Source organism: Lemur catta, chromosome 24 (assembly GCF_020740605.2).
Source record: "Lemur catta isolate mLemCat1 chromosome 24, mLemCat1.pri, whole genome shotgun sequence".
Classification (NCBI taxonomy): domain Eukaryota; kingdom Metazoa; phylum Chordata; class Mammalia; order Primates; family Lemuridae; genus Lemur; species Lemur catta.
In genome coordinates, this window is record NC_059151.1 from 380,187 (window position 1) to 404,927 (window position 24,741).

A 24,741-nucleotide genomic window follows, 5' to 3' on the forward strand; every position below is an offset into this window, starting at 1 on the left:
GTTAAATGCTCCAGAGTCAGGGTGATTGGATGTCTTTTTGAACCATCCATATTTTGCTTTTGAATAAAAATAAATTCAGCTAATCTAAAAATAACCTTTGCTTTTAATATGAGAAGTATGCTCTATATGGGAGAAGTCAGACTTGAGAATCTGCATTTGATTTGCTTTTAATCTGGTAACAGATACAGCATGTATCTCTTGGCTGCTTAAGGAACTGGCAGAGGACTCTGTTTGTGTTTAAGTGCCACCTGGAGGAATTCTCCACTTTCTCATCTCCTCGCCCTCTTCACTCACGTCAGCGTTGCCGGCAATTGCACAGGGTGACCAGGCCCCCTGGCCGTCATCTGCCCTCAGCCTGCTGGACCTCTCGGCACCGTCCGCTCAGTTGTCTGTCACCTCCCTGCGAACACTCTCCTCCTGGCTCCGATGACGCTCTGCTCACCTGGTTTGTCCTCTCTGGCCGGCAGGTCTTAGTTTGCTTCCCAGGTTCATCCTCCTCTGCTGACTTGGCATGTTTCACACATTAGGGCTCAGCGTTGGCCCTGCCTTTCTTCTGTGCCCTCTGCCTCGGTGATGTCCCTTAGTCCTGCACCTCTCTGTACCCTCAGCACGGTGGTAACTTCCACATCTGTTTTCAGCTGAAAACTACCCCTGGTGCTCAGGTCTGGGGTATCTAACTGCTCTATGCGTAAACGCTGTCTCACTCGCACATCACGCGCAGCATGTCCAAAACCGAGTTTTCGATGCTCTTCTGCACTCCCCGACTGACTCTTTTCTTTCTGTGTTCGTGGGGCCACCAGCCACCTGGTTTTCCTCCTGAGTCTCTAGTTGTCCTTGTGTCTACCCTGACACCGCTGTCCTCCAGGCCACCGCAGTTTCCTCTTCCTGAGCCCCCACCGCAGCCCCTCCAGTCCTTATCTACAGGGCAGGTGGTCGTCTGTTTGAAATGTAAACCCGATCAGGACCCCCTTGCAAAGCCTGGTAACGGCTTTAGCTGGACCCCGAATTCTGAGTGAAACCCCAGCTCTGCAGCACGGCCGTGACCTGACTTTGTGTTGTGGGGCGCGGGCCATTCCCAGTGCCCCTCCCAACTGCTGTGTGTCACTGCGCCTGTCACGGGCCTGTCTGGGGCCTCAGATGCCTCCGTGCTCGCCCTGCCTCTGACCGGGGCAGCTTCCGACGTCTCCTCCTCATGGTTCAGTTGTCACCCAGTGTCCAGAGAGGGCTTGTGCCCTGCTCACTGTCACCACTCGTGTTACTCCTGCTCTGGTTGTCAACCCTGGAGAGCAGAAGCCGTGTCTGGTTTCCTCCCGCGTGTGCTCAGCGTGCAGCGTGCAGTGCTGGCTCTTGTTGAGTGAGCGAGAAAACGCAAGTGGCAGAATGAATTCTGAGCTAAAACAACATGCACAGATGTCATGAGTTTATTTTTCATTATGTTCACTACAGCTTCCTTTGTTCTGAATATAGTTGGTCCACTCGGTCCCTTCCTGTTTCATTCGGCACATACTGGTTCAGCGCAGTGCCAGGGCACAGAGATGAATGATGCTAAGAGGGAATGACAAGTAGTAAAGACAGTGATGGACAAGTAGATGGTTGCAGCACGGTGGAGCCGGGTACCCCGAGGCTCGCACTGGCCGCATCAGAGCACCGGCACAGAGTGGGTGTCTTTCCAGGGGTGGCTCCGAAGGGCTGTGACGATAATGCCCACGGCCGTCCAGTGGGGGCAGCAGGGGTGGCAGGGCCCTGGCACTGAGTCACGGTGTTGCAGGGGGAGAGATGTGAAGACAGCAGAGCAGCCCTTGCTACTGAATTCTGTCAGGTTCCTGAGTGTCTGATAGCGAACGTTAAGAGGCTGGATAGCAAGATAGCTCAAAAAGGTTTATCCAAATCTGTTCATTCCCGAGTCTGAGTGGGGGGAGCTCGCGTGTGGCCACACAACGAACAGCCGGGGGAGACACGGGGAGGCTCGAGATGGGCCCAGTGGAGCCCTGGTGGAGAAGAGCACTCTGTGACACGCTAAGGCTGGGACGTCAGAGCCACGGGAAGACTTTAAACAGGCCACCTCACGGTCAGTGTTTCAGAAGGAGCAGTGTGAGGGCCGTGGGGCTCGAGGCCTGGAGCTGAGGAGGTGCCGGGTGAGAGGGAGAGGAGAGAACGGATGCTAGAGGTTTGAAACAGTACCGCCTCGTGGGAGGGGGGAGACGAGCTCCAGGTTTCTGCCAGCCCGAGGGCCCGAGCAGGGGGAGCGGCTGCTCACTGACCTAGAGGCAGCTGGCGGGAGCACATTTTAAGAGGAAAAGTCTTTTTTTTTTTTTTTTTTAAGTTATCGAGTTTGAGGTAACGGTAGGGTACATATTCTCAGTGGACAAGTAAGTATTCATGGTAAATATTAGAGATCTGAGTGCAGGTTAAAGATACTAGCATCAGCCAAAAGCTACGGGTGTACCTGGCGTCACACGTGAGGAGTCGAGACCCAGGGAGGCTCGCAGAGCACAGAACCCGGGAAGGTGCGTGGGTGTGGGGGTATTAGTGAAAGAAAAGTCTCCACGATCCCAGAGGCGGGAAGACACAGTGCCGACTTCGCAAGAGAAGGACATACTCAGGTGTCATGTGCCAGAGACCGCCGTGCTAATGACGGGAAGTGACGGGTTTTCTGTCACAAGCTCATTAGCATATTCACGACTATACTGTGCTTGCAACCTCAGCCTCGCTGAATGTTTTGAAAACATTTGATCTTAGTCAAAGGGAAAGGGCTGAGCCTGTGTCTCTGGGAAGTCCATTAAGTGTTGCAGTGTATCGAGAGGGCGCCGATTTTCCTGTGAACTACCACACTGTCTTTATCATGTACCACACAGATTGTGAAGCGTCATATTTGTTTGGTGTAATTTTGTTACATACCATATGGTTAGCATGTTGATGGGTTAGATTTGTTCTTAAAGGGAGCATGCGTGTAACGTAACCCCAGTGGTAGAGGTGTTACAGGTGGACGACGACGTGTCATCTAGGGAAGGCAGCTGCCCTTGGACAGCGTTAGCGCAGTGCCTGGGCTTCAGCTTTGAGCAGGCTGTGGGGGTCACTCACGCCGACCCAGCTCCAAAGATACTGGTCTACAAAAAGCGGAGTGGAATGCTGATTAGAAAAAATAGTGAAACACGTAACTAAGCAAACAAGCCGTCCACGGCTGCTGATCTCTGTGGGTAGGAGGAGGTCTGTGAGTGGGATGTGAGCAGCGAGCCTTGGCGGGGTGGCCTCACTGTGGCGCTGGGAGGCGGATTTGCGTGTTCGCTACATGCAGCTTCGTGTTCTGGGGACTGTGAACAAAATCTGGCCGTCAGGGACGGTCTGTGACGGGCAGGCGGTGTGCGGGTCCGCAGATGAGCCAGTCTGTCCGCATTGATGGTTAACTAGACGGAACCATGTAGTTGGGGACAAGTGCATCCTCTAAGGCCAACGACAAAGAATTGACAACACCCTGTTCCTCCAAGGGGATTCGTGGGCGGCATCTGTACCGCCGTGTGTTAATATATAGTAACATTTGGTGCGAGTGGCTTCTGAAATGCATCAGGATGCTGTAATAATTTTCCTTTGCACCTTGCAGGCTCTCCCGAAAAGCAAGCTGAACGCGCATCCTCGAATCAAGAACTGGGCGCTGCAGGCCCGATCCGGAACGGAAGGTGCAGCCCGGAGCCCGCACATCAGCCTGGAGGGAAAACCTCGGAGAGTTCGTCGGCGCCGGGTCGTGTGCAGAAGCGCAACGATGAGTCCGAAAGCGACTTTGAGTCGGATCCGCCTTCTCCTAAGAGCAGTGAGGAGGAAGAGCAGGAGGACGAGGACGTTCTTCAGGGAGAACAGGGCGATTTTAACGACGACGACACGGAGCCGGAGAACCTGGGCCACAGGCCGCTGCTGATGGACTCCGAGGAGGAGGAGGAGGAGGAGGAGGAGGAGGAGGAGGAGGAGGAGGAGGAGGAGGAGGAGGAGGAGGAGGAGGAGGAGAAGCGCAGCTCCGACTCGGACGATGGGCGGGCGAGGGCGCGGCGCGGCGGCCGCGGGGAGGGGCCCGGGCAGGAGGTGGACGCGTTCGGCGCCGTCCCCTTCTCGGCGGCGCGGGGCGCGGGGCCCCTGCCCGGGGCGGCGCTGGCGGGACGCGGGTGGCCCGCGCGGCCGGCGCAGGAGGAGGCGGACGTGTTCTCGCGGGCGCCCTTCGGCCGGAAGGCGGGCGCGGCCCCCGCGCGGCCCCGCGGCGCCGACGCCTTCGGCTGCGCCCCGTTCCAGCCGCTGCCCGCGGGCGCGAGCGGGGCCGCCGGCCGGGAGGACCTGTTCGGCCTCGCGCCCTTCGGGGACGCGGCCGGGAGCGGCCCGCAGAGAGCGCGGCCCCGCGGCCCGCAGAAGCCGCCCCCGCGCCGGCGCAGCGCGCGGCTGGACGCGGCCAAGGGCGGCGGGAGGCGGCTGCACGCGGCGCCCGCGGGCGCCAGGAAGGCCCCGAGGCCGCCGCACCGCACCCCCGAGCGGGCGCGCAGGCCGCGCAGGCCGGGCCGCCGGGACTCGCAGGGCAGCGGCGAGTTCTTCGCCGGCTCGGACTCGAAGGAGAACATGGGCGTGGCGCCGGCCGACGGGAGGGACCGAGCGAGCGCGCCGCCGCCCGAGGACGGCCCGCTGGACCCCTTCGGCGCGAAGCCCTTCCGGCCCCCGGCGCCCCCGGGCCGCGGCGACGTCGAGCTCGGCCTGGCCGGGCGGTCGCTGCAGGGGTCGCTGCACGGGTCGCTCCTCGGGTCCCTGCAGGGGTCGCTGCGCGGCGCGGACGCGCTGAAAACGGACGACTTCGGGGCTGTGCCCTTCACGGAGCTCGTGGTGCGGGGGGTCGGCCCGCGCCCGCGCCCGCACCCGCCCCGCGCGGCCGAGCCCGACCCGTTCGGGGCCGCCCCGTTCCCGGCCAAGCCGTAGCCGCGCCCCGGTGACTCCTGTGTCCGGAAGGGTCCGAAGGTGCGGGTGGTTTGATGGATTCGAGAGGATTTATTTGTGTAGCTCTTTCTGTCGCGTTCCTGGAGTCAATCAGAATAGGCGATTTTTAAATAAACCAAATAGAAAAAGGAAGCATCCACAGGGTAGTGACTCGATGCCTTTTCCAAGCAGGAGCGACCGACCGCGGTTCCGCCACCGGCGCCCCGGGGACCGCGACGCTGTCGTCACTTTCGGTGGCGGAATGTCGTGTGTGTGTCTGCAGCCCAGGCTCGGCCCAGATCCAGCTTCTAAAACGAGGGTTTGCACACGCTCAGGCTGTGCTTGTGAAGTTTTTTAAAGTCTCTTCTAATTTCCACATAGTAAAAAATCTAATTCTCTTAAAGAATTAGGAAATTATTTCCTGCAGCGTACAGACATTCTGTACACCTTTCTCTAAAGCAGAGCCAGACGTAACTGACTATTGTGCCTAAAACTGTTTTCATTTTTAAAAACAAGTGCCATTAATACGGAATATCTAATAAGTGTACGAAATAATGCATCTATATTAATTAGCTCCATTTAGCCATTTCACAGTATATACATGTCAAAACAACATGCTGTACATGATAAATATATGCAATTTTTGTCAATTAAGACATAAATTTTAAAAAATGCAATCTCTGCACAGAAGCCTAGAACAAAAACATAGAGAAAAATATCTGACATTTGAAAAATGTAAAAGAAAAAACGATATAGCGAGAAAAAACTGAGTATTTTAGAAACACTTTATACTCTGTTTCTGAATGGCTTCTTGCCCCCAATTTTTAGCATCATGTCCCTAATAAAGCAGATTATTAGAAAAACTGGGAGTGAGGACGAGGGTTATGTAGAAATCTTATTTCAGGAAAAAAGCATGTAGCTGAAACCCTGAATTTTAAAGACGTTTACAATGTAAAATCATGTTGCATTTAATAATGTACTTTATTAAATCACCGCCTTCACCAAATACTCGTCAAGTCATAAGCAACAGTTTTTACTTCTTTTACTAGGTTTGAGGGTGGAGCAGTGTTGACACAGCGCAGGGGACAGTGAAAGCCGGCGAGCCTTGCGGGCGGGGTCCCTGCGTCCGGCCACCGGTACCCCCCCCCCACCGGCTCCCACCGTGGCGGGAGGGGAGTGTGGTGAGGGACCAGCACCGGGACCCTGCCACTGGGACCATGTCTTTACTGAGAAGAACCCGGCTACCAAAATTGCCTCCCCCCCCCCCACCGTAAATCCTAATTACAAACTTGAGATTTTATAGAAACTGTGTTTAATGGTAGACATCACATCTCTGAATTAATGTGAATACAGCATCCGTGTTTCCTGCGTCTGTATCTATTTTAGGTTAAAATTAACTGTCCTTCCCTATCAGATTAACATTTGGAAGTTTCTAGAACTGTGAAAGCAATTTACCAAAAGGGGCAGAAATTCTTATCAACTGGTACTCTCCTCGATTGCTATGTTTTAAATGAACTCTTCCAACCCAATCAAAGTGTATTTTATGAGTCATCTTACTAGAATCTCTTAATTATAGCGCCCCCCGGCGGATAAGCTATTTGCCTGTTTTCACAGTTCTGAACTTGGAAATAAGCAAAGTGTATGTAACTAAACCACATATTCTTTTTTTCTCCTTTCGCATGGTAAATCAGATACAAATTGGATAGGGACGCAGTGTGTGAGTTACAATGTAGCAGACGCAGGCCAAGCAGCGCATTGCTACTTAGAGTTGTGCTTTTAGAGGCGAGCTGCTCCAGTTACTTGTCCTTGTGCCAAAGGCAAATACTATGTTTGCACCATTTTTTTTCATATTCTCAGGTTGATTAATAACTGCTAATGCAAATGTTCAAGTAGATGTTCTTTAAAACGTTACAAAATAGGTTCAAGTGATACTTTCTTTTAAAAGTGAAGAGTTGATTACACATAGTAAATTCATGAACTACAGTAGGTTTGTATCAAACATAATTTTTTTTTTTTTTTTTTAAAGAAAGTCTGTTGGTAGATGTGTACATAAGGTTTCTTTGACTTTTTAGTCCTTGGTCTCTGCTAGACCTCATGAGTTTCATCATTTAGAAGAGGTAATGGATGAATTAATATAGTCTCCTTTGGATGTAAACATGAAATGCCTAGAGTTTTACTTGTTTTTCAAGACACTGAATAATTTTAAATGATTCAGACACTGATGTGTAGACCCTTTGGCTTACAATGTTAGCAAAATTCTGCGGAAACAACTCTGACAACTTACAATATTTACTTATGTTCGTATGTTTATCATAGCACAGCCCGGAAACTTCCCTCTTCCTAGATTGCAGCTCGGACACAGTTGGGGTCCAGGGGGGTAGAAAGGGGGAGACTGGGTGTTTCCCCAAGGGGTACAGATTGACACCTCCTGTTTTCCTCATTGCCCCCGCCATCCCGGTCGAGGTGTTGGCTACTCCACATGGCTGAGGCCAAGGTCTCTCTCACGAGCACCACGAGACTAAAGCTGCCCGTGAGCGCCCGACACGACATGGCACACAGCGCGGTAGGGTTTTGGCTCTATCAAGGGATGGTCCGGTTTTAGTTGAAGGAAGGAAAGTTGAAAAAACTATTACTATTAGTTGGGTGTCCCGTGCGCTGCTTTGGGAAGTCGTCACGACTCTAAGCCTGTTACACTTGAACGTCTAAGGGAAGTCAAGTGTTTTTGAAGCTAGGAAAAATCTGAGGCCAAAATTGTTTCTTAACAGCTTTAATAATGCTGATTTTAAATAATTTTAAAAAATGGACCATTTGCTTAATTATTTCAATATTATCACTTCAGTCAAATGTTAGTCTTAAAAAGATCAGCTTTTTGTGGCACTGAAGAATGTTTCTGCTAAGACACAAAACTTGCTCGGTGTGTTTACCAGGTGGGCGAGGAGAGGTGTTAGGATGGGTGCGGAGTAACTGAGAGGATGTTTATTCAGAAGTGTGATTCTCTCCCCCCGCACCCCAGCTGCTGTGTGTGTGCGTAATCTGGGCACAGTGACGACCTTATCTGGATTTGCAGAGGGACACCACCCTGTGCCCCCTGGTCTGGTCTGACAGCCACGGCCTGCTCTCTCCCTCCCGCTGGTGGAAAGTTCCAGAGCTCCTGTCCATAGACGGAGCCGTTTCCCGCCCGGTTGGTTTGAGGTTTTGGTGCTTCACGTGAGCACCGTTAGGAGGTACAAGTATCTTGAATATCACTAGTTCTGAAGAGTTTGGGTACATTTGTTTTAATGAATATTTAGACTGTGCAGTGAGCATTTTATTTTTATTTTTTCTTTTTAGCAGATCTATTACCATTTAGGTCCCATGATTGAGCTGATAGTCTACTGTGAGAATGGGACGACTTATCTACTGTGAGAATAACATAAATGAATAGTCTATTTGAAAACTTTTATACTCAGTGGTGTTTTATATATTAAGATAAAAATCTATGTACACATGTGCATGTACACACCGTCTCTCTCTATTGCGGAGGGAATGTGAAATTTTTAAAAAATGGAATTGCAGCCACAATCGTGTCTAAAAGAACATTCACTCCTAGTGAGAGTTTACAAAAGCCACTAACAGAGTGAGGCAGATGAAAATGCAAGGGGTCATCCCTTAGGGTTATTTTTACTTTAAAGTGGTAGTGCTCCCTTTGAAAGAGTTGTTTTGATTACTGTGGTCTTTTTGTGATTGAAGTCATCTAACAGAAGCCAGATAGAAGCTACTTTTTAATTGCTGGCAAACAGCTTTAAGTGCACTTTCTTTGATTACACTTCCATTTATTGTTAAACTTGAATTTTCTGAGGCCTTTTATTGTACCACTAAGCAAATAACTTTAACCTTTAAATAAACCGAATTTACATCTTTATTATGTTTCTAATTGTTATAAAACAAACTTGTTTAAGTAAAACTTCAGTCTTCAAATATAGCTGGGAAACTGTTATGAAACAGAATCAGTTGCTTTTGCCCCCCCGTATCTGAGTGAGCACTAACAGATTTTATTATTTTGTTGCCTTTACATTGCTTATTCTTTTTGACTGAATTCTGTCCCTGATTCACTTTGTTTGAAATTTAAAGTTATTTTCCTACTGTATTTATCATATCTTACTGTTATAATCTGCTTTCTTTAAATGCAATAAATCCCAAATGGATTGCATATTCTTTATAATCAGTGACTTTTGAATTTTTCATTACTTACCATTACCTATTAAAAGTTTTGGATGGAAACTTGTATTCAGCTCTTTCATTCATACCACAGACGTTAAGCCCCTACTATGTACCTACCAGTGGAATAGAAGAATGAGTAAGATTAGATTCCTGCTCTTAAGAAACTCAGTTTAGGATTTAGGTAAGAAAACCCATTTGACCTGGAATTTTTGCAATAGGGACACTTTAATAGCACATTTTTTTCAGTCACTACCATTGCTGATACTTAAGGTAAGGCAAAAACTTAGATTTTGAAGTACCTTTTGAATAACTTGTTTTACAGTTTTTGTATTATGTGTAACTTTTTAAACTCTTTAAAGATTTTTAACATCTTTGGTTAAAGAAAATATTGGTTATTTATTTGGTTAAATAACACTTTAATCCTTGATTATATCAGAAAAGAGGCTTTGACACATTAAAGAGAAAGCCTGTTTGTTGGATTGACTAAGCTTGGCACAAGGTCACAATATTGTTTTATTACGGTTTTTTTTTTCTTTTTTATTTCATATAGAAAAAATGCTTTTTCTTTTTTTAAAAAATTTAATTATACTATTTTTATTTTCTGCCAGTTCAACTGCATGTTTTATTATGTTTTATTTCACAAACTGGAGTCTTTAGATTGGTGGCCTGGGGAAGGATTCCTTACTTGTTATGAACTTTTGAAATAGTTAACATTTATCTAAAGTTATGTGGAAACATAAGGGCTTTGTGTCTTTTTTAATGAATGGTATAAAGCAGCAAAATATCACAAATGATTGAAAAGTTACATTAAAACAGTTTGCAATGTATCACTGTTCAAATTCAGTGATAGTTACCTTTAGAGACAAATATATGTTGTAATTTGAGCTACTTTTTTTTTTTTAAATTTCAGCATATTACAGGGGTACAAATGTTTAGGTTACGTATATTGCCCGTGCCCCGCCCGAGTCAGAGCTTCAAGCACGTCCATCCCCCAGACGGTGCACAACACAGTCATTATGTATGTATAACCCATCCCCCCTCCCGTCTCGTCTGCCCAACACCCAGTGAATGTTGTTGTTGTATGTACCTTTAGGTGATGATCAGTGAAACCCATTTGAGGGTGAGTACATGTGGTGCTTATTTTTCCATTCTTGGGATACCTCACTTGGTAGAATGGGCTCCAGCTCTATCCAGGAAAATACAAGAGGTGCTAAATCACCATTGATTCTTATAGCTGAGTAGTACTCCATGGTATACATATACCACATTTTATTAATCCACTCATGTATTGATGGGCACTTGGGCTGTTTCCACATCTTTGCAATTGTGAATTGTGCTGCTATAAACATTCGAGTGCAGATGTCTTTTTTATAGAATGTCTTTTGTTCTTTTGGGTAGATGCCCAGTAATGGGATTGCTGGATCAAATGGTAGGTCTACTTGTATCTCTTTAAGGTATCTCCATATTGCTTTCCACAGGGGTTGCACTAGTTTGCAGTCCCACCAGCAGTGTATGAGTGTTCCTGTCTCTCTGCATCCACACCAACATTTATTGTTTGGGGACTTACTGATAAAGGCCATTATCACTGGAGATAAGTGATATGTCATTGTGGTTTTGATTTGCATTTCCCTGATGATTAGAGATACTGAGCATTTTTTCATGTTTGTTGGCCATTAGTCTATCTCCTTTTGAAAAGTTTCTGTTCATGTCCTTTGCCCACTTTTTGATAGGGTTGTTTGATTTTTTTCCTTGCTGATTTTCCCGAGTTCTATATAGATTCTAGTTATAGCCCTTTATCAGATGTGTAGCATGCAAATATTTTTTCCCATTCTATAGGCTGTCTGTTTGCTCTCGTGATAGTTTCCTTGGCTGTGCAGAAGCTTTTTAATTTGATCAGGTCCCATTTATTTATTTTTGTTGTTGCTGTGATTGCCTTTGGGGTCTTCATAAATTCTTTGCCTAGGCCAATGTCTGTAAGAGTTTTTCCAACATTTTCTTCTATAATTCTTATGGTTTCACACTTTAGGTTTAAGTCTTGTTATCCACGATGAGTTCATTTTTGTGAGAGGTGTGGATGCTGTTTCAGTCTTCTACATGTGGCTATCCAGTTTTCTCAGCACCATTTATTGAATAAGGATTCTTTTCCTTAGTGTATGTTTTTGTCTGCTTTGTCAAAGATTAGATGGCTGTATGAGGATGCTTTTATATCTGGGTTCTCAGTTCTGTTTCATTGGTCTGTGTCCCTGTTCTTGTGCCAGTAGTGTGCTGTTTTAGTTACTGTAGCCTTATAGTATAGTTTGAAGTCTGGTAAATTGATGTCTCCCAGTTTGTTCTTTTTGGTTAAGACGGTTTTTGCTATATGGGGGTCTTCTCTGGTTCCATACGAAGCATAAAATTATTTCTATATCTGTGAAAAATGATGTTGGTAATTTAATAGGGATTGCGTTGTATCTGTAGATCACTTTGGGTAGTATAGACATTTTAACAATGTTGATTCTGCCGACCCACAAGCATGGTATGGTTTTCCACCTGTTTACGTCCTCTGCTATTTCCTTCCTCAGTGTTTCATAGTTCTCCCTGTAGAGGCCTTTTACCTCCTTGGTTAAATATGTTCCTAGGTATTTTATTTTCTTTGTTGCTATTGTGAAGGGTAATAAGTCTTTGATTTGGTTCTCAGTTTGACTGTTGTTGGCGTACAGGAATGCTATTGATTTCTGTATATTGAGTTTGTATCTGGAGGTTTGCTGAATTTATCAATTCCAGTAGTCTCATGGCAGAATCTTTGGGGCTTTCTAGGTATAAAATCATATCATCAACAAAGAGCTGTAGTTTGACCTTTTCTGCCCCCATTTGGATGCCTTTGTTTTCCTTCTCTTGTATGATTGCTGTGCTAGAACTTCCAGCACTACGTTGAATAGCAGTGGGGACAGTGGGCAACGTTGTCTGGTTCCAGTTCGAAGTGGGAAAGCTTTCAGTTTTTTCCCCATTCAGTATGACGTTGGCAGGGGGTTTGTCATATATGGCTTGTATCATTTTTAGATAGGCCCCGTCTATGCCTATTTTGTTAAGTGTTCTTATCATAAAAGGGCGTTGAATTTTTTCAAATGCTTTTTTTCATCTATTGAGAAGATCATATGGTCTTTGTTTTTGCTTCTCTTTATGTGGTGAATTACATTTATAGATTTGCGTATGTGGAACCATCCCTGCATCTCTGGGATGAAGCCCATTTGGCTGGGGTGGATTATTTTTTTGATAAGCACCTGGATTTGGTTTGCTAGGATTTCATTGAGAATTTCTGCATCTATATTCATAAGGGATATTGGTCTGTAGTTTTCTTTTCTTGTTGCATCCTTTCCTGGTTTTGGTATCAGGGTAAAATGTGTTGGGGAGGAGGATTCCTTCCTTCTTGATTTTGTGGAATAATTTCTGCAGGATGGGCCCCAGTTCTTTTTGTAGGTCTGGTAAAATTCGGGTGTGAAATCACCTGGTCCTTTTCTTTTTAGGAAGGTTTTTTATTGCTGTTTCAATTTCAGTACTTGATACTGGTGTGTTCAGGAATTTTATTTCTTCTTGGTTGAGCCTAGGGAAGCTGTGTGTTTGTAAGAATTTGTCCATTTCCTCCACATTTTCCAGTTTATGTGCATAGAGGTGGTCACAGTATTCATAGATGACACCTTGTATCTCTGTGGCATCAGTTGTAATTTTCCTTTTTCATTCCTGGTGGAGCCTATTAGAGTTCTTTCTGTTCTGCTTTTCATTAGTCTAGCCAAAGGCATGTCAATTTTGTTTATTTTTTCAAAGAACCAACTTTTTGCTTTATTAGTCTTCCATATAGTTTTTTATTGTCAATTTCATTTAGTTCAGGTTTGATCTTATTAATTTCACTTCTTCTGCTGGGTTTGGGGTCGGGCTGTTCATCCTTTTCCAGTTCTTTGAGTCGATTCATTAGATTGTTTATTTGTGATCTGTCTTTTGGATGTAGGAGTTTTGGCACAGATTTTGATAACTTGTGTCTCCTTTGTCATTTAGTTCAAAGAATCTTTTGATTGCCATCTTCATTTCCTCGTTAATGAAATAATCGTTCAGCAGAAGGTGTAGTTTCCACGACTTTGTGTAGAAACGAGAGTTTCTGTTGGAGTTGATTTCTAATTGTATTCCACTGTGGACTGAGAAGATGCACAGTATAATTTCTATTTTTTAAAATTTTTGAGACACACTTTGTGGCCTAAGATATGGTCAACCCTAGAGACTGTCCCATGAGCTGATGAGAAAAATGTATATTCTGTGGTTTTGGGGTAGAATGTTCTGTAAATGTCAGTCAGGCCCATTTGTTCTAGAGTTCTGTTTAAGTCCATTGTTCCTTTATTTTCTGTTTGTAGGATCTGTCCTGTGCTGCCATAGGGGTATTGAATTCTCCAGGTATTATGGTGTTGCTGTTTATCATTTTGTTTACATCAAGTAGGATTTGCTTTCATGAATCTGGGTGCACCTGAGTTGGGTGCACACATATTTGGAATTGTTACGTCGTCTTGTTGAACTGTACCCTTCACCATTATATAGTGACCCTCTTTGTCTTTCATTACTTTTGTTGATTTAATGACTAAATTATCTGAAATCAAAACCACCACCACGCCAGCCTTCTTTTGGCTTCCATTTGCTCGAAATATTGTTTTGCACCCCTTCACCTTCAGTCTGAATGGATCCCTGCAGGTTAGGTGTGGTTCCTGAAGACAGCAGATACTTGGCTTGTGTGGATTTATCCATTCAGCCAGCCTCTCTCTCCTTAGTGGGTGGTTCAAGCCATTCCCATTTCGCGAGAGAGTTGATAAGTGGGCAGATTTCTGTTCATCCTGTCGAGTTGAGCTTTGTTGCTTTGTTTTCTCTCTTGAGCCATTGTGGTTTCCGGCCTTTGACCTTTAGCTTTTGGGTGATTTTACATTCATGTTTATTGCGCTGATCCGTGTATAACACTGTTTTCAGTACTTCCTGGAGGGCTGGTCTGGTCTTGGTGAATTCCCTTAGTCTTTGCTTATCTGAGAATGTCTTTATTTCTCCTTCATATACAAAACTGAGTTTTGCAGGGTGCAAGATTCTAGGCTGGGCATTATTCTGTTTGAGAGGTCTGGCGTTCTTCGGATGGGCTTTCCTTTGCATGTTACCTGCTGCTTTTGCCTTACAGCTGGGGGGGGGGGGGCTCTCTGGTGGTTATTTTGGATATCTAGATTTTTAGCAAGGCCTGGGAAATTTTCCTGTTATAGCCTCAAATAGCTTATCCAACCCTTGTGTATTTTCTTCTTCACTCTCAGGGATGCCCATAACTCTCACGTTAGGCTTCTTCACATAATCCCACATTTCTTGTAGGCTTCGCTCTTTTCTCTGATTTCTCTGCTCTACCTCTGTGACTGACTTATTTAATTCAAAGGTGTTGTCTTCAATCCCTGAGATTCTTCTGTTGGATCTACCCTGTTCTTGAGGCTTTCCGCTGTGTTTTGTAGCTCCTTGAATAAATTCTTCATTTCCAGGAGTTTGGTTTGATTTTTCTGTAATATTTCAATTTCTTTGGTGAATTTTTCTTCCAAATCCTGGATTTTTTTTTTTTTTTGTGGTTTCTTTGTGTTACACATTTTTTTCTTGCATCTCACTGAGTTTCCTTACAATCCATGTTCGAAATTCTTCTGTCATTTGTGTCCTGAATTTGGTTAATGTCCATTGCTGGAGAGCTGGTGTTCCCCTTTAGGGTGTGCTTTCTAGTTGATTCTTGTACTTCCAGAGTTCTTTCCCTGAGTCCTTCCCATCTGGATGAGCTACTTATTTTGAATAACAAATCCTTTTTTAAAGGAAGCCCAGCTCAAACATCATATATATCACGTAGTTAATATTCTCATATTGAAGGCATGAGGTTTTGAAGTTTTATTAGTTGCTGCATAAAAGATAATTCAGATGGTTGGCAAAAGTGACATTACGTGCATGTTACTAATAGATAGCATTTTGATAACAGATTTATAGGGCAGGACTAGAACCACCAGAACCTTGTCCTGTTCATTTCAGCCCTCTCAGGATGGAGGGCCACTTTTCATGAGAGACCCCCTATTACTATTTACCTCTGTCTTCCAAAAATGTTTTCTTAGAGTTAGTGTCAGATTTGGATTTATCTCACTACTTGAGAAATACGGCACACAACTTTCAGAGGACCCTGGTACTCAGTATGTCACTATAAACACAGTGACTGTGCTAAGCATGTGTAAGACACTCTGTCTGTCCCCTAACGGCTGAGCTGATTGTTCACTCTCGCAGGGGTGAAACTTCCGGGAATGCTGATTCGGGCGGACGCGACCCGCTCAGCTCAGGTGCCTGCCCAGGGGAGAGCTGTGTGGCTTGTGCCCGTCACCATCAGTCACCATGGTCACGTCAGACGTCCCGTCCAGGAAGAGGCCCTGAGCTGTGACAGGTATTCCCTGAGTCTTCATTCCTGACTCCAAAATACGATTTTAAAGCTGTTATGTGTTACAAAGGACAGGCAGCACTTAAGATACTTAGTAAACCCAGTTTATTTACGTAATACATGTTCCGCCATGCAGCGTACTGATTGCACTCAGCGTAACAAAAAAAGACAAGCACTGTCTTGCTATTTGAAAATGGCTTTATATAGATGAGTTAACTACAGCCCTATAAATCACTAGACAATTTAAAACAGCCATAAAGAGCTTTTATAGTTTACACATTGGTAAAATTAAAACCAGTTTTTTTCAGTACTGTAACTGGAGAGTACACTTTCATTTTAATCTATAAAAACAAAAATAACTTAAATATACAAGGCTCAGATTTATAGGCAATTTTAAAGTATGTTTTAATGTTAACGTCTTAAAAATTTTACCAGTAGTGTTGTGCACACAGTAGGTGGTCATTAAATGCTGACATACAGAAGTGTTTATAGTTGACAGCAGTCCACATTGGTTCATTCCCTACTTTATAGCAAATGCATCATAGTAAAGAAAAGAGAGAAGCTTTCTCATATTTAACATTTTCAAAAACAGTTGAAATGTTACATGGAACAGTTCTCCCTATAGTGAGATCTGAATGTCTTTTAAATTCAAAGAAACGGTTACAAAACTTAAGTACAACTACTCAGTGTTATTCTGTTTGGCCAAAATGACAAATTATCTATTTAAAAGCTATAATATCATGTAAGCCAATAAGTGATGTTTCAGGAGAAATATATCCTATTCTTTCCCCAGTCTTTTGTCCCTTAGCATATGGATCAACTGTAGCCATCTGAAAGTGGCATTCCACCGTCACGGGGCGGGACACAGTGGGCCCTCACCATGCTTACAGGGGGAAATTCTCCACGCACACTAGCATGGGGAATGTATGTTCCCAAAACACTACACTGGAAAGAAAAACAACATCTGACAGTTGTATAAACTGAGGCACATTTAACTTTCCTAATATATGTACAAAAGGCATTCTGGGAATAAGCTTCATCTTCAGTCAACATTTTTCTGATACTCAGTAATTCTGTTCTGAAAATACACCAGTATTTAAAACAGCTCATGTCAACTCTTTAAGAAATTTGGGTAATATTTTACATTCCATTAAACAATGTAAGTTTGTATAACTGTCTGCCTTCAGGGATGTGTGTGTGAAAAGCCCACAGAGGAGGAGAGCCACGCTGCACGTCGGCGGCGAGCTCCATCCTGTGCCTGTGTCTGTGAAGAGCAGGCCTCAGGCTGCGGTCCCGACACCAGGCGAGTGTGTCTAGATGCGATGCTGACACACGCACAGGTGAGCAACCACGTCACCACACTGGGCATCTGCGGGACTTTGTTCTAAGGCTTAAGGCTCTTTTTGGGGTCCACCGCGGCCTTCACAGTAGCACCCCCAGAGCTGGGAGCCCCCGTCCTGGGGAGACTCAGGACTGCAAATCCGAGAGGCAAAAGCTCTGCTGCAATTTTGGGATCAAAAACGTTCTGCAGTCCATGCGCAAGACTCAGTGATTACATGGAAGGAAATAGTATCTGAAGTTAGCATGTTTAGGTGGCTCTTGGTTATTAGACCACAGCATCTGTCGACTATCCGTGTAGTCTCTAAAGTGACTCTTATCTGATAGAAATGGCGATGCAAGTGCTCTTCCTCTTGTCGGCACCTCTCTCAACTTAAAGAAGTTGAAAGTTTTTGTTCTGGCAAACTAAAATATCCCATGTGCCTAGGGAAAAGAGAACCTACAGCTAAAGAAAATATCTCAAGTGCCAGTTTCTTACAAACCATGTATTTAAAGGCCAGTGATTATTCAAAATCACCATCCTAGCTTGTATTAAGCATAGGCTGCAACAACAACTGCCTGGATTAGGCACTTAAACTCGATAATTCACTGAAAACATCTCCCATTAATCACACACAGATGACTCCACGGGCCGGTGGAGCCGAGCCCTTCCTTCCTAAGGAAATCACGCTGGTGTGACGTTTCTACACTACGTTCCCTGTCACTGCTGTTCAGATGTTTCCTGGTCACCAACTAATTCTGTCTGTACAAGCAGCAAATTAGTAGTTTTAAGGGTCTGTAGAGCAGTTAATAGTCTAGATCCCCAAATACAATTCTTCCATTTTTTATAAAGTATTACCCAAAAACTGGTGGGAACCTCAGACTTGGCGGGGTGCACATGTCCCCATCGAGTATTGCTTAGCAACCGGACGCTCCGGCCATACCTGCGGTCACAGGTGGGAGGCGGAGTCGGGGCAGGGCGTGCTGTGCCGGTACCGCATGACGTACACCGTGGACTGGTGCCACCAGTACAGCATGACCACGGCCAGGACGTGCCAGATCTGGTGGCTGGACCCGAGGTAGTTGAGCTGTCCTGGGAGGGGAAGGAGAAGGAAAACATTAACCGTAATGCGTTCATACCAGAAGAAAGATGTTTCTGGAAGTTTGCTGAGCAGCAGAGAAATATCAGTGTCTGACGGTCCCTGGAGACCAGCTCACACTGCGGTCTAATTTTAAGGTTTTAGTCATTAAGTACACAGGGGAACTTTAGAAATTCTATTCCAGGTGTGTTTTCAAAATCCAACTTAGTTAACTTCAGGAATTTGACCTTCTGTCTCCACTCGTGTGAGAGTGAGGAATCTGGGAGAAGCAGGTGCCCTGCTGTGTAGACAGGAACCTGCTAGAAGCACTTCCTGTATTTCCAGCAGGTGCACAAGGACAAAGCACAGACCTGAATCTTTTGTCTCTGACTAATGGAATAATCTGCAAAAATACAATTAGTAATGAATTAATGAGTTGATTAGTTCATATACTACTTCAGAGAATTTAACATTTAACCACAAAGAGAAATTAAATTCCAAGAAGACTAAATAATTAACATGGGGAAAGCTTCTTGATGTTTCTCAGTAAATAACAAAATGCAGAGCTATAACAATTTAAATGTAAATAACTTACCGTACTTCTACGGTTACGTGAATATTCTTTAACCTGCTCTCTCTCTCTCTTCCCACCAGGACTGCCTGTCAGGACAGTGCCTGGCTGTGGGGTCTCGGCCAAGTCTTCCTGTGCCAGGGACCCCGGACGGCTCAGTGACGCCACAGGCTCACTGTTACAGAATCCCAGAGAAAACTGACCACCTCGTGCCACAGACGGACGCCGCACTTTGCCTGTGGGCACCGTGGGAGCCGACCTCTCACACATCCTGTTAAGTTATGCAACATTCGACTGTCCTAGATTAGACTGGTGACTCCTGATCTGAGTATTTTAAGGCCTAAGACCACCATGGCCGCAGTCACGCAGCACAGAGCTGCGGTCCCCAACCCCTGGGCCTCAGAGCGTCCCCCCCCCACCCCAGCAATGAAAACATCGCCTCCCCCCGAGACTCAGGAAAGGGGCTGGGGGCAGCGCACGGAGCCACGTCCCTGGCACTGCCTGAGCTGCTTCCCTCCCGCAATACTGTCTTCTGTGAGACCAGTCCCTGGTGCCAAGAAGGCTGGGGGCTGCTGGTGCAGAGAATTGTCATGGTTCAAAGCAAAAACAGAATCTTTCAAAGAATTACTAATAAAGTGATGTAAAAATAAATTTTACCAGAATTGTTTTCTGAGGAAAATTCTGCATCTGCCTAAAGATGGGTGGTCTTCAACTCAGGGGCACGTCCTAGACACGTCCCCAAATCCTACTTACACTCAGTTCTCCTTCCATTCCCAGTCTCAGAGCTCAGCGTGAGACACCAGGCGCAGGGGCAAGTGGGGTGCTCAGTCGCGGGCAGGTTTCTCACCTTTGCTCCTCCCCAGCGTGGGGTGAAGGTACAATCCCATCGCTGATGCCCTGCGGAAGTGATCTTAACCCACAAAAAGGGGGACAAGTTTCCAATTTGGATTTAAACTGCTCCCTGACTTCCGGCCCTCCAAACTTACAAAAAACAATCACTGTTTTGTGTGCTCCAAACAGTATTCTTGACTCATCACGATCTGAACAGCAAAGCGTGACCTGGGGCTGCACCATCCTGTCCCACGTAGGAGACGGGGCAGGACACCGTCAGCGTTACCCCTGCCACCGCTCACTGCTTGCTGCGAACTGGGCCAGGTGTTCTAGGTGCATTTCCTCATCAATCCTCTCAGCAACCCCGGGGGAAACGTATCGTCTTCCCGTTTCAGACGGGAAACTGGAGCCGAGAGCCGGGCTAACTTTCAGCTCGTGCAGCCGGGAGGTGGGATCTGAGCCCGAGCAGTCAGACCCCAGAGCTGAAACTCCAGTTCAGGCAAATGCACAGCCTGGAGAACGTCACTCACAGCACCCAGTGTCATCGTAGTCACTTTTCCATCAGAGATGTTTTTCTCTGGACTGAAGAACAGAGAAATCTATCTCTGACGGGCTTGTGTGTATCTTGGAAACATGCAGACTCTTAATTTTTACCATTTTCGCCCAGCACTGGGTGGCCTTTCTCTACTTTACAGAAGCCTGCGATGCAGGCTGTGAACCGGCCCTGCGCCCGGCTTCCTCACCATCGCTCACTATCCTTCGTCTCTCTCTTCCCTTCTCGCTTTACGTACCTCTGCTTATATGAATTACTGTTTAACCACCAGCTGGTTCATAAAGAAGCAAATGCTAGTGGATAATCAGCGCTGCACTTTAAAAACCAGTGGCTGGAGTCAGCAGACTCTCAGGGCCCAGCACCAGCTCTGTCCCCCCGAGCACGTGTTCAGCAGGACGCTGCAAAGCCACAGAAACGGACAGACACCCACCTGGGAAATACCGCTCCGGGACCTTGGAAATGTAGAACAGGAAGGCGAGCAGGGCGATCGCGTACATCACAACCACACGGGGCGCGAAGTCCTGGACAGCAACACAGGGTTTTCAGAGATCTCCGCACTGTTGCCAAGTCCCCAATTTATTACCAAGCTAACAGTGGAATTTAGACTGAACACCGGGAACCCGTGGCTGGAAAAGACCTAAGCGACTAGGAACTATCAGACAGAGACCTGCTCTGACATCCCAGATAAGGGTCCCCTGGACACGACGCCTGTCACGCCCTGTCTCACTGGAGAGGTTCTCCCGGCCCTGAACTGTCAGCCCGCAAATCATCTTCACATGTTCCCAGTTCTGGTTATTTAACGTGAACCTAATTCACCAAGAACCCATTTAAATAAAGACACATTATTTCTCTTTCCTCCTCAAATATAGGAGAATTCCCATGGTCCTCTTTAAGTCCCATATTCTTCAGATTAATCAACCTCGGATTTCTCACACACTTTAGAACACATCATCCCACCTCCCAGGATTAACCTTTCCAGAAGTTTCCATCTCTGGTTAAGTGCCTCTTTCCATCTTTTTAAAATCAGAGCGTATCAGAGTTTCTCTGAAAATTCCCCTTCGCTTCCCCACTGGAATGATCTGTGATCACGTTAGAATCCCACCTCGGAGAACCGCTCGTTCTCTGTCCACGGCCAAACCCCGTCTGAGAACTCCCAGTCTTCTGTTAGAACCCCACCTCTCAGAACCCCTAGTTTTCTGTTAGAATTCCACCTCTCAGAACCCCTAGTTTTCTGTTAGAACCCCACCTCTCAGAACCCCTAGTTTTCTGTTAGAACCCCACCTCTCAGAACCCCTAGTTTTCTGTTAGAATTCCACCTCTCAGAACCCCTAGTTTTCTGTTAGAACCCCACCTCTCAGAACCCCTAGTTTTCTGTTAGAATTCCACCTCTCAGAACCCCTAGTTTTCTGTTAGAATTCCACCTCTCAGAACCCCTAGTTTTCTGTTAGAATTCCACCTCTCAGAACCCCTAGTTTTCTGTTAGAACCCTACCTCTCAGAACCCCTAGTTTTCTGTTAGAATTCCACCTCTCAGAACCCCTAGTTTTCTGTTAGAACCCCACCTCTCAGAACCCCTAGTTTTCTGTTAGAACCCCACCTCTCAGAACCCCTAGTTTTCTGTTAGAACCCCACCTCTCAGAACCCCTAGTTTTCTGTTAGAACCCCACCTCTCAGAACCCCTAGTTTTCTGTTAGAACCCCACCTCTCAGAACCCCTAGTTTTCTGTTAGAATTCCACCTCTCAGAACCCCTAGTTTTCTGTTAGAACCCCACCTCTCAGAACCCCTAGTTTTCTGTTAGAATTCCACCTCTCAGAACCCCTAGTTTTCTGTTAGAATTCCACCTCTCAGAACCCCTAGTTTTCTGTTAGAACCCCACCTCTCAGAACCCCTAGTTTTCTGTTAGAATTCCACCTCTCAGAACCCCTAGTTTTCTGTTAGAATTCCACCTCTCAGAACCCCTAGTTTTCTGTTAGAATTCCACCTCTCAGAACCCCTAGTTTTCTGTTAGAACCCCACCTCTCAGAACCCCTAGTTTTCTGTTAGAACCCCACCTCTCAGAACCCCTAGTTTTCTGTTAGAACCCCACCTCTCAGAACCCCTAGTTTTCTGTTAGAACCCCACCTCTCAGAACCCCTAGTTTTCTGTTAGAACCCCACCTCTCAGAACCCCTAGTTTTCTGTTAGAACCCCACCTCTCAGAACCCCTAGTTTTCTGTTAGAATTCCACCTCTCAGAACCCCTAGTTTTCTGTTAGAACCCCACCTCTCAGAACCCCTAGTTTTCTGTTAGAACCCCACCTCTCAGAACCCCTAGTTTTCTGTTAGAACCCCACCTCTCAGAACCCCTAGTTTTCTGTTAGAACCCCACCTCTCAGAACCCCTAGTTTTCTGTTAGAACCCCACCTCTCAGAACCCCTAGTTTTCTGTTAGAACCCCACCTCTCAGAACCCCTAGTTTTCTGTTAGAACCCCACCTCTCAGAACCCCTAGTTTTCTGTTAGAACCCCACCTCTCAGAACCCCTAGTTTTCTGTTAGAACCCCACCTCTCAGAACCCCTAGTTTTCTGTTAGAACCCCACCTCTCAGAACCCCTAGTTTTCTGTTAGAACCCCACCTCTCAGAACCCCTAGTTTTCTGTTAGAACCCCACCTCTCAGAACCCCTAGTTTTCTGTTAGAATCCCACCTCTCAGAACCCCTAGTTTTCTGTTAGAACCCCACCTCTCAGAACCCCTAGTTTTCTGTTAGAACCCCACCTCTCAGAACCCCTAGTTTTCTGTTAGAATTCCACCTCTCAGAACCCCTAGTTTTCTGTTAGAACCCCACCTCTCAGAACCCCTAGTTTTCTGTTAGAATTCCACCTCTCAGAAGTACGAGCTTTCTAAGCCACAGTTCTGTTCTAAGACGTCTGCACATGGGATTATTTGCCATTTTTTCCCTGAATTTTTCTACAGTCCACTGACTTAATGGACCCTGTTCTTTCCACTGTCACTCTAAGCTCACAGGGGACGCTCAGCACACCCAAAACGCTTGATCACTTCTTTCAACAGACAGTTATTCATTTAGGCTTAGAATTAAATCTGGCCTGGGGGTTCCCCATTCTATTTTCTTTATTTCTCCCAGTTTCCTAATTTATGGAGTAGACACCTCCCTTGTCCTCAAACTGGCCAAGGGCCAGACCGTGCTGTTCATTTAACCACGGACCCCTCCTTCCCCGCGTCCCCAGACGGGCTCCCCGGTGCCACAGCCAACTCCGCGCAGGCGTGGCCTCTTCTGATCCTTCTGAATAAAGATCTCATAAAAGAATCACAAAATCCGATTCTTTTGAAACAAAGCTGCCTTCAAAGTCCCGCATTCCAGACAAAGGTCCCGGTGTAACTAGTACCTATGGTTTCTGCCACATTTCTTGGCTCATCATGCTAAGAATCCTCCAGTGTACTCTGCAGTGCGCACGAGCACTTCTGTCAGGGTCCCTACGAACGTCAGTCTCATTTCCAGCCCTCTTCCCACAGGCCCTGAGTTCTCGCTGAGGTTCTTCCTAACGCACCCGCTGTCGTTCCCCATGATGGCTGGCTGACCAACGGCTCTTCCTTCATTTCTCAGGACATCTCCCTTGGAGGGTCGAATACGCTTCCTTGGCTGCAATACCGATACAGCGACGATTCCCAAATTTTTATCACTAGTCTCAAACCCTGGCTTCGACTCCAGGCCCTGCCTCCATCCTTCCACCCCACAGGGATCAACTCCTTCCCCACCCCCTGCACCCCTGGGAGTATCAGCTGTCCCTGCATCTGTGCCCGAGCCCGGGTGGGGGGTCACTGGCCCAGCACATGAAGCCGGGACCGCGAGTCTCGGCAGACAGGACTCGGGCGTTCACACGCTGCGGCCGGCAGGGAGAGGCCGGATGCACCCGCCAGACACACATTTCAAACACGAGCCGGCCGGCAGACTCGCCCTCGCCCTCCCCCTGCGAGGTGGTACACAGACGGCTGTGGGGTTCCAGCACCTGCGGGAAGTGACAAACAGGCTCTAAAGTGCCCAAGGCCACCTGCCTGGACCAGCTCCACCGCTTTGCCCAGAAAAGCGAAACCAGCAGAAGAGGATGGGGAGCGAGGCTGTGTCCCCCGCGTCCCGCCCACCTGCACGATGGGGGCGCCGACCCCTCCGTTGAGCCAGACCCAGTGCAGCGTGGGGACGATGCCGTAGCCCGACACGGAGCAGAAGATGGCGGAGCGGAGCCTGTGCCACTGCTGCGTGAGGTAGCTGGGGTGGATCTGCGCGAAGAACACGGCCAGGACCATGGCCAGCACCGTGAGCAGGTACACCTGGCGCCAGTACTGCAACAGACGGGACCGCGTCACTGCCGGGCCAGCTGGGGACGGAAGGGCCATCCTGGCGTCTACACCACACGCCCCCAACTCCGTCTGCCTGGCCCTTCCGTCTCCAAACAGGACCGTCCCCTTCCTCAAAACCCTGTGTCCCACACGCCTGTCAGGTTCCCCGGAAAGACGCACCGCGTTCCAGAGTGAGCTGATGGAAGGCCACACGCACCCGCACGGGAGCATTTTCCGAGTGCCGGTGACACGCCAGCCCCAGCCTCGGTCCTGCAGAAACCGAGGACTGTGCCGCGGTCCCTGCCACGGCGGGAGGCCGTGAGACTGTGGGGGGCCAACACGTGCACACATGGTGACAATCTAACTACTGTCACTGCGACAGTTACAAATGCAACGTCACAGAAACACAGAACAAGCAATTCTACCTGGGGTGGCTAAGAAGTGCCTCGCAGAGGAGATGGCACCTAGGCTAGCTCTG

The 24,741-nt window shown here is 46.9% G+C and overlaps 2 protein-coding genes across 8 annotated transcripts in view; one reads left to right on the top strand and one right to left on the bottom strand.

The window, feature by feature from the left end:
- Positions 1-9,130, top strand: part of BMP2K (BMP2 inducible kinase) — a 96,851-nt gene extending 87,721 nt beyond the window's left edge. The window contains exons 16-17 of the mRNA XM_045536631.1: positions 3,599-3,945; positions 4,069-9,130. Coding sequence (XP_045392587.1) covers positions 3,599-3,945; positions 4,069-4,944 — 1,223 coding nt within the window. The 3' untranslated portion in view covers positions 4,945-9,130. The remainder of the gene's footprint in view (positions 1-3,598; positions 3,946-4,068) is intronic.
- Positions 1-24,741, bottom strand: part of PAQR3 (progestin and adipoQ receptor family member 3) — a 38,099-nt gene that overhangs the window by 4,562 nt on the left and 8,796 nt on the right. For 5 of the 7 annotated variants that reach the window (XR_006731254.1, XR_006731253.1, XR_006731255.1 and 2 more), the window contains 3 exons: positions 24,069-24,266; positions 20,365-20,455; positions 17,845-17,993 (listed from right to left, as the gene is read on the bottom strand). Coding sequence is in view for 4 of the 7 variants with exons in the window: in XM_045536899.1 (XP_045392855.1) it covers positions 17,851-17,993; positions 20,365-20,455; positions 24,069-24,266 (432 nt within the window). In the remaining 3 variants the exon portion in view is untranslated. Of the gene's footprint in view, positions 1-15,671; positions 17,994-20,364; positions 20,456-24,068; positions 24,267-24,741 lie in introns of those variants that run through there. The other 2 variants (XM_045536900.1, XM_045536902.1) reach the window with 2 other exon arrangements.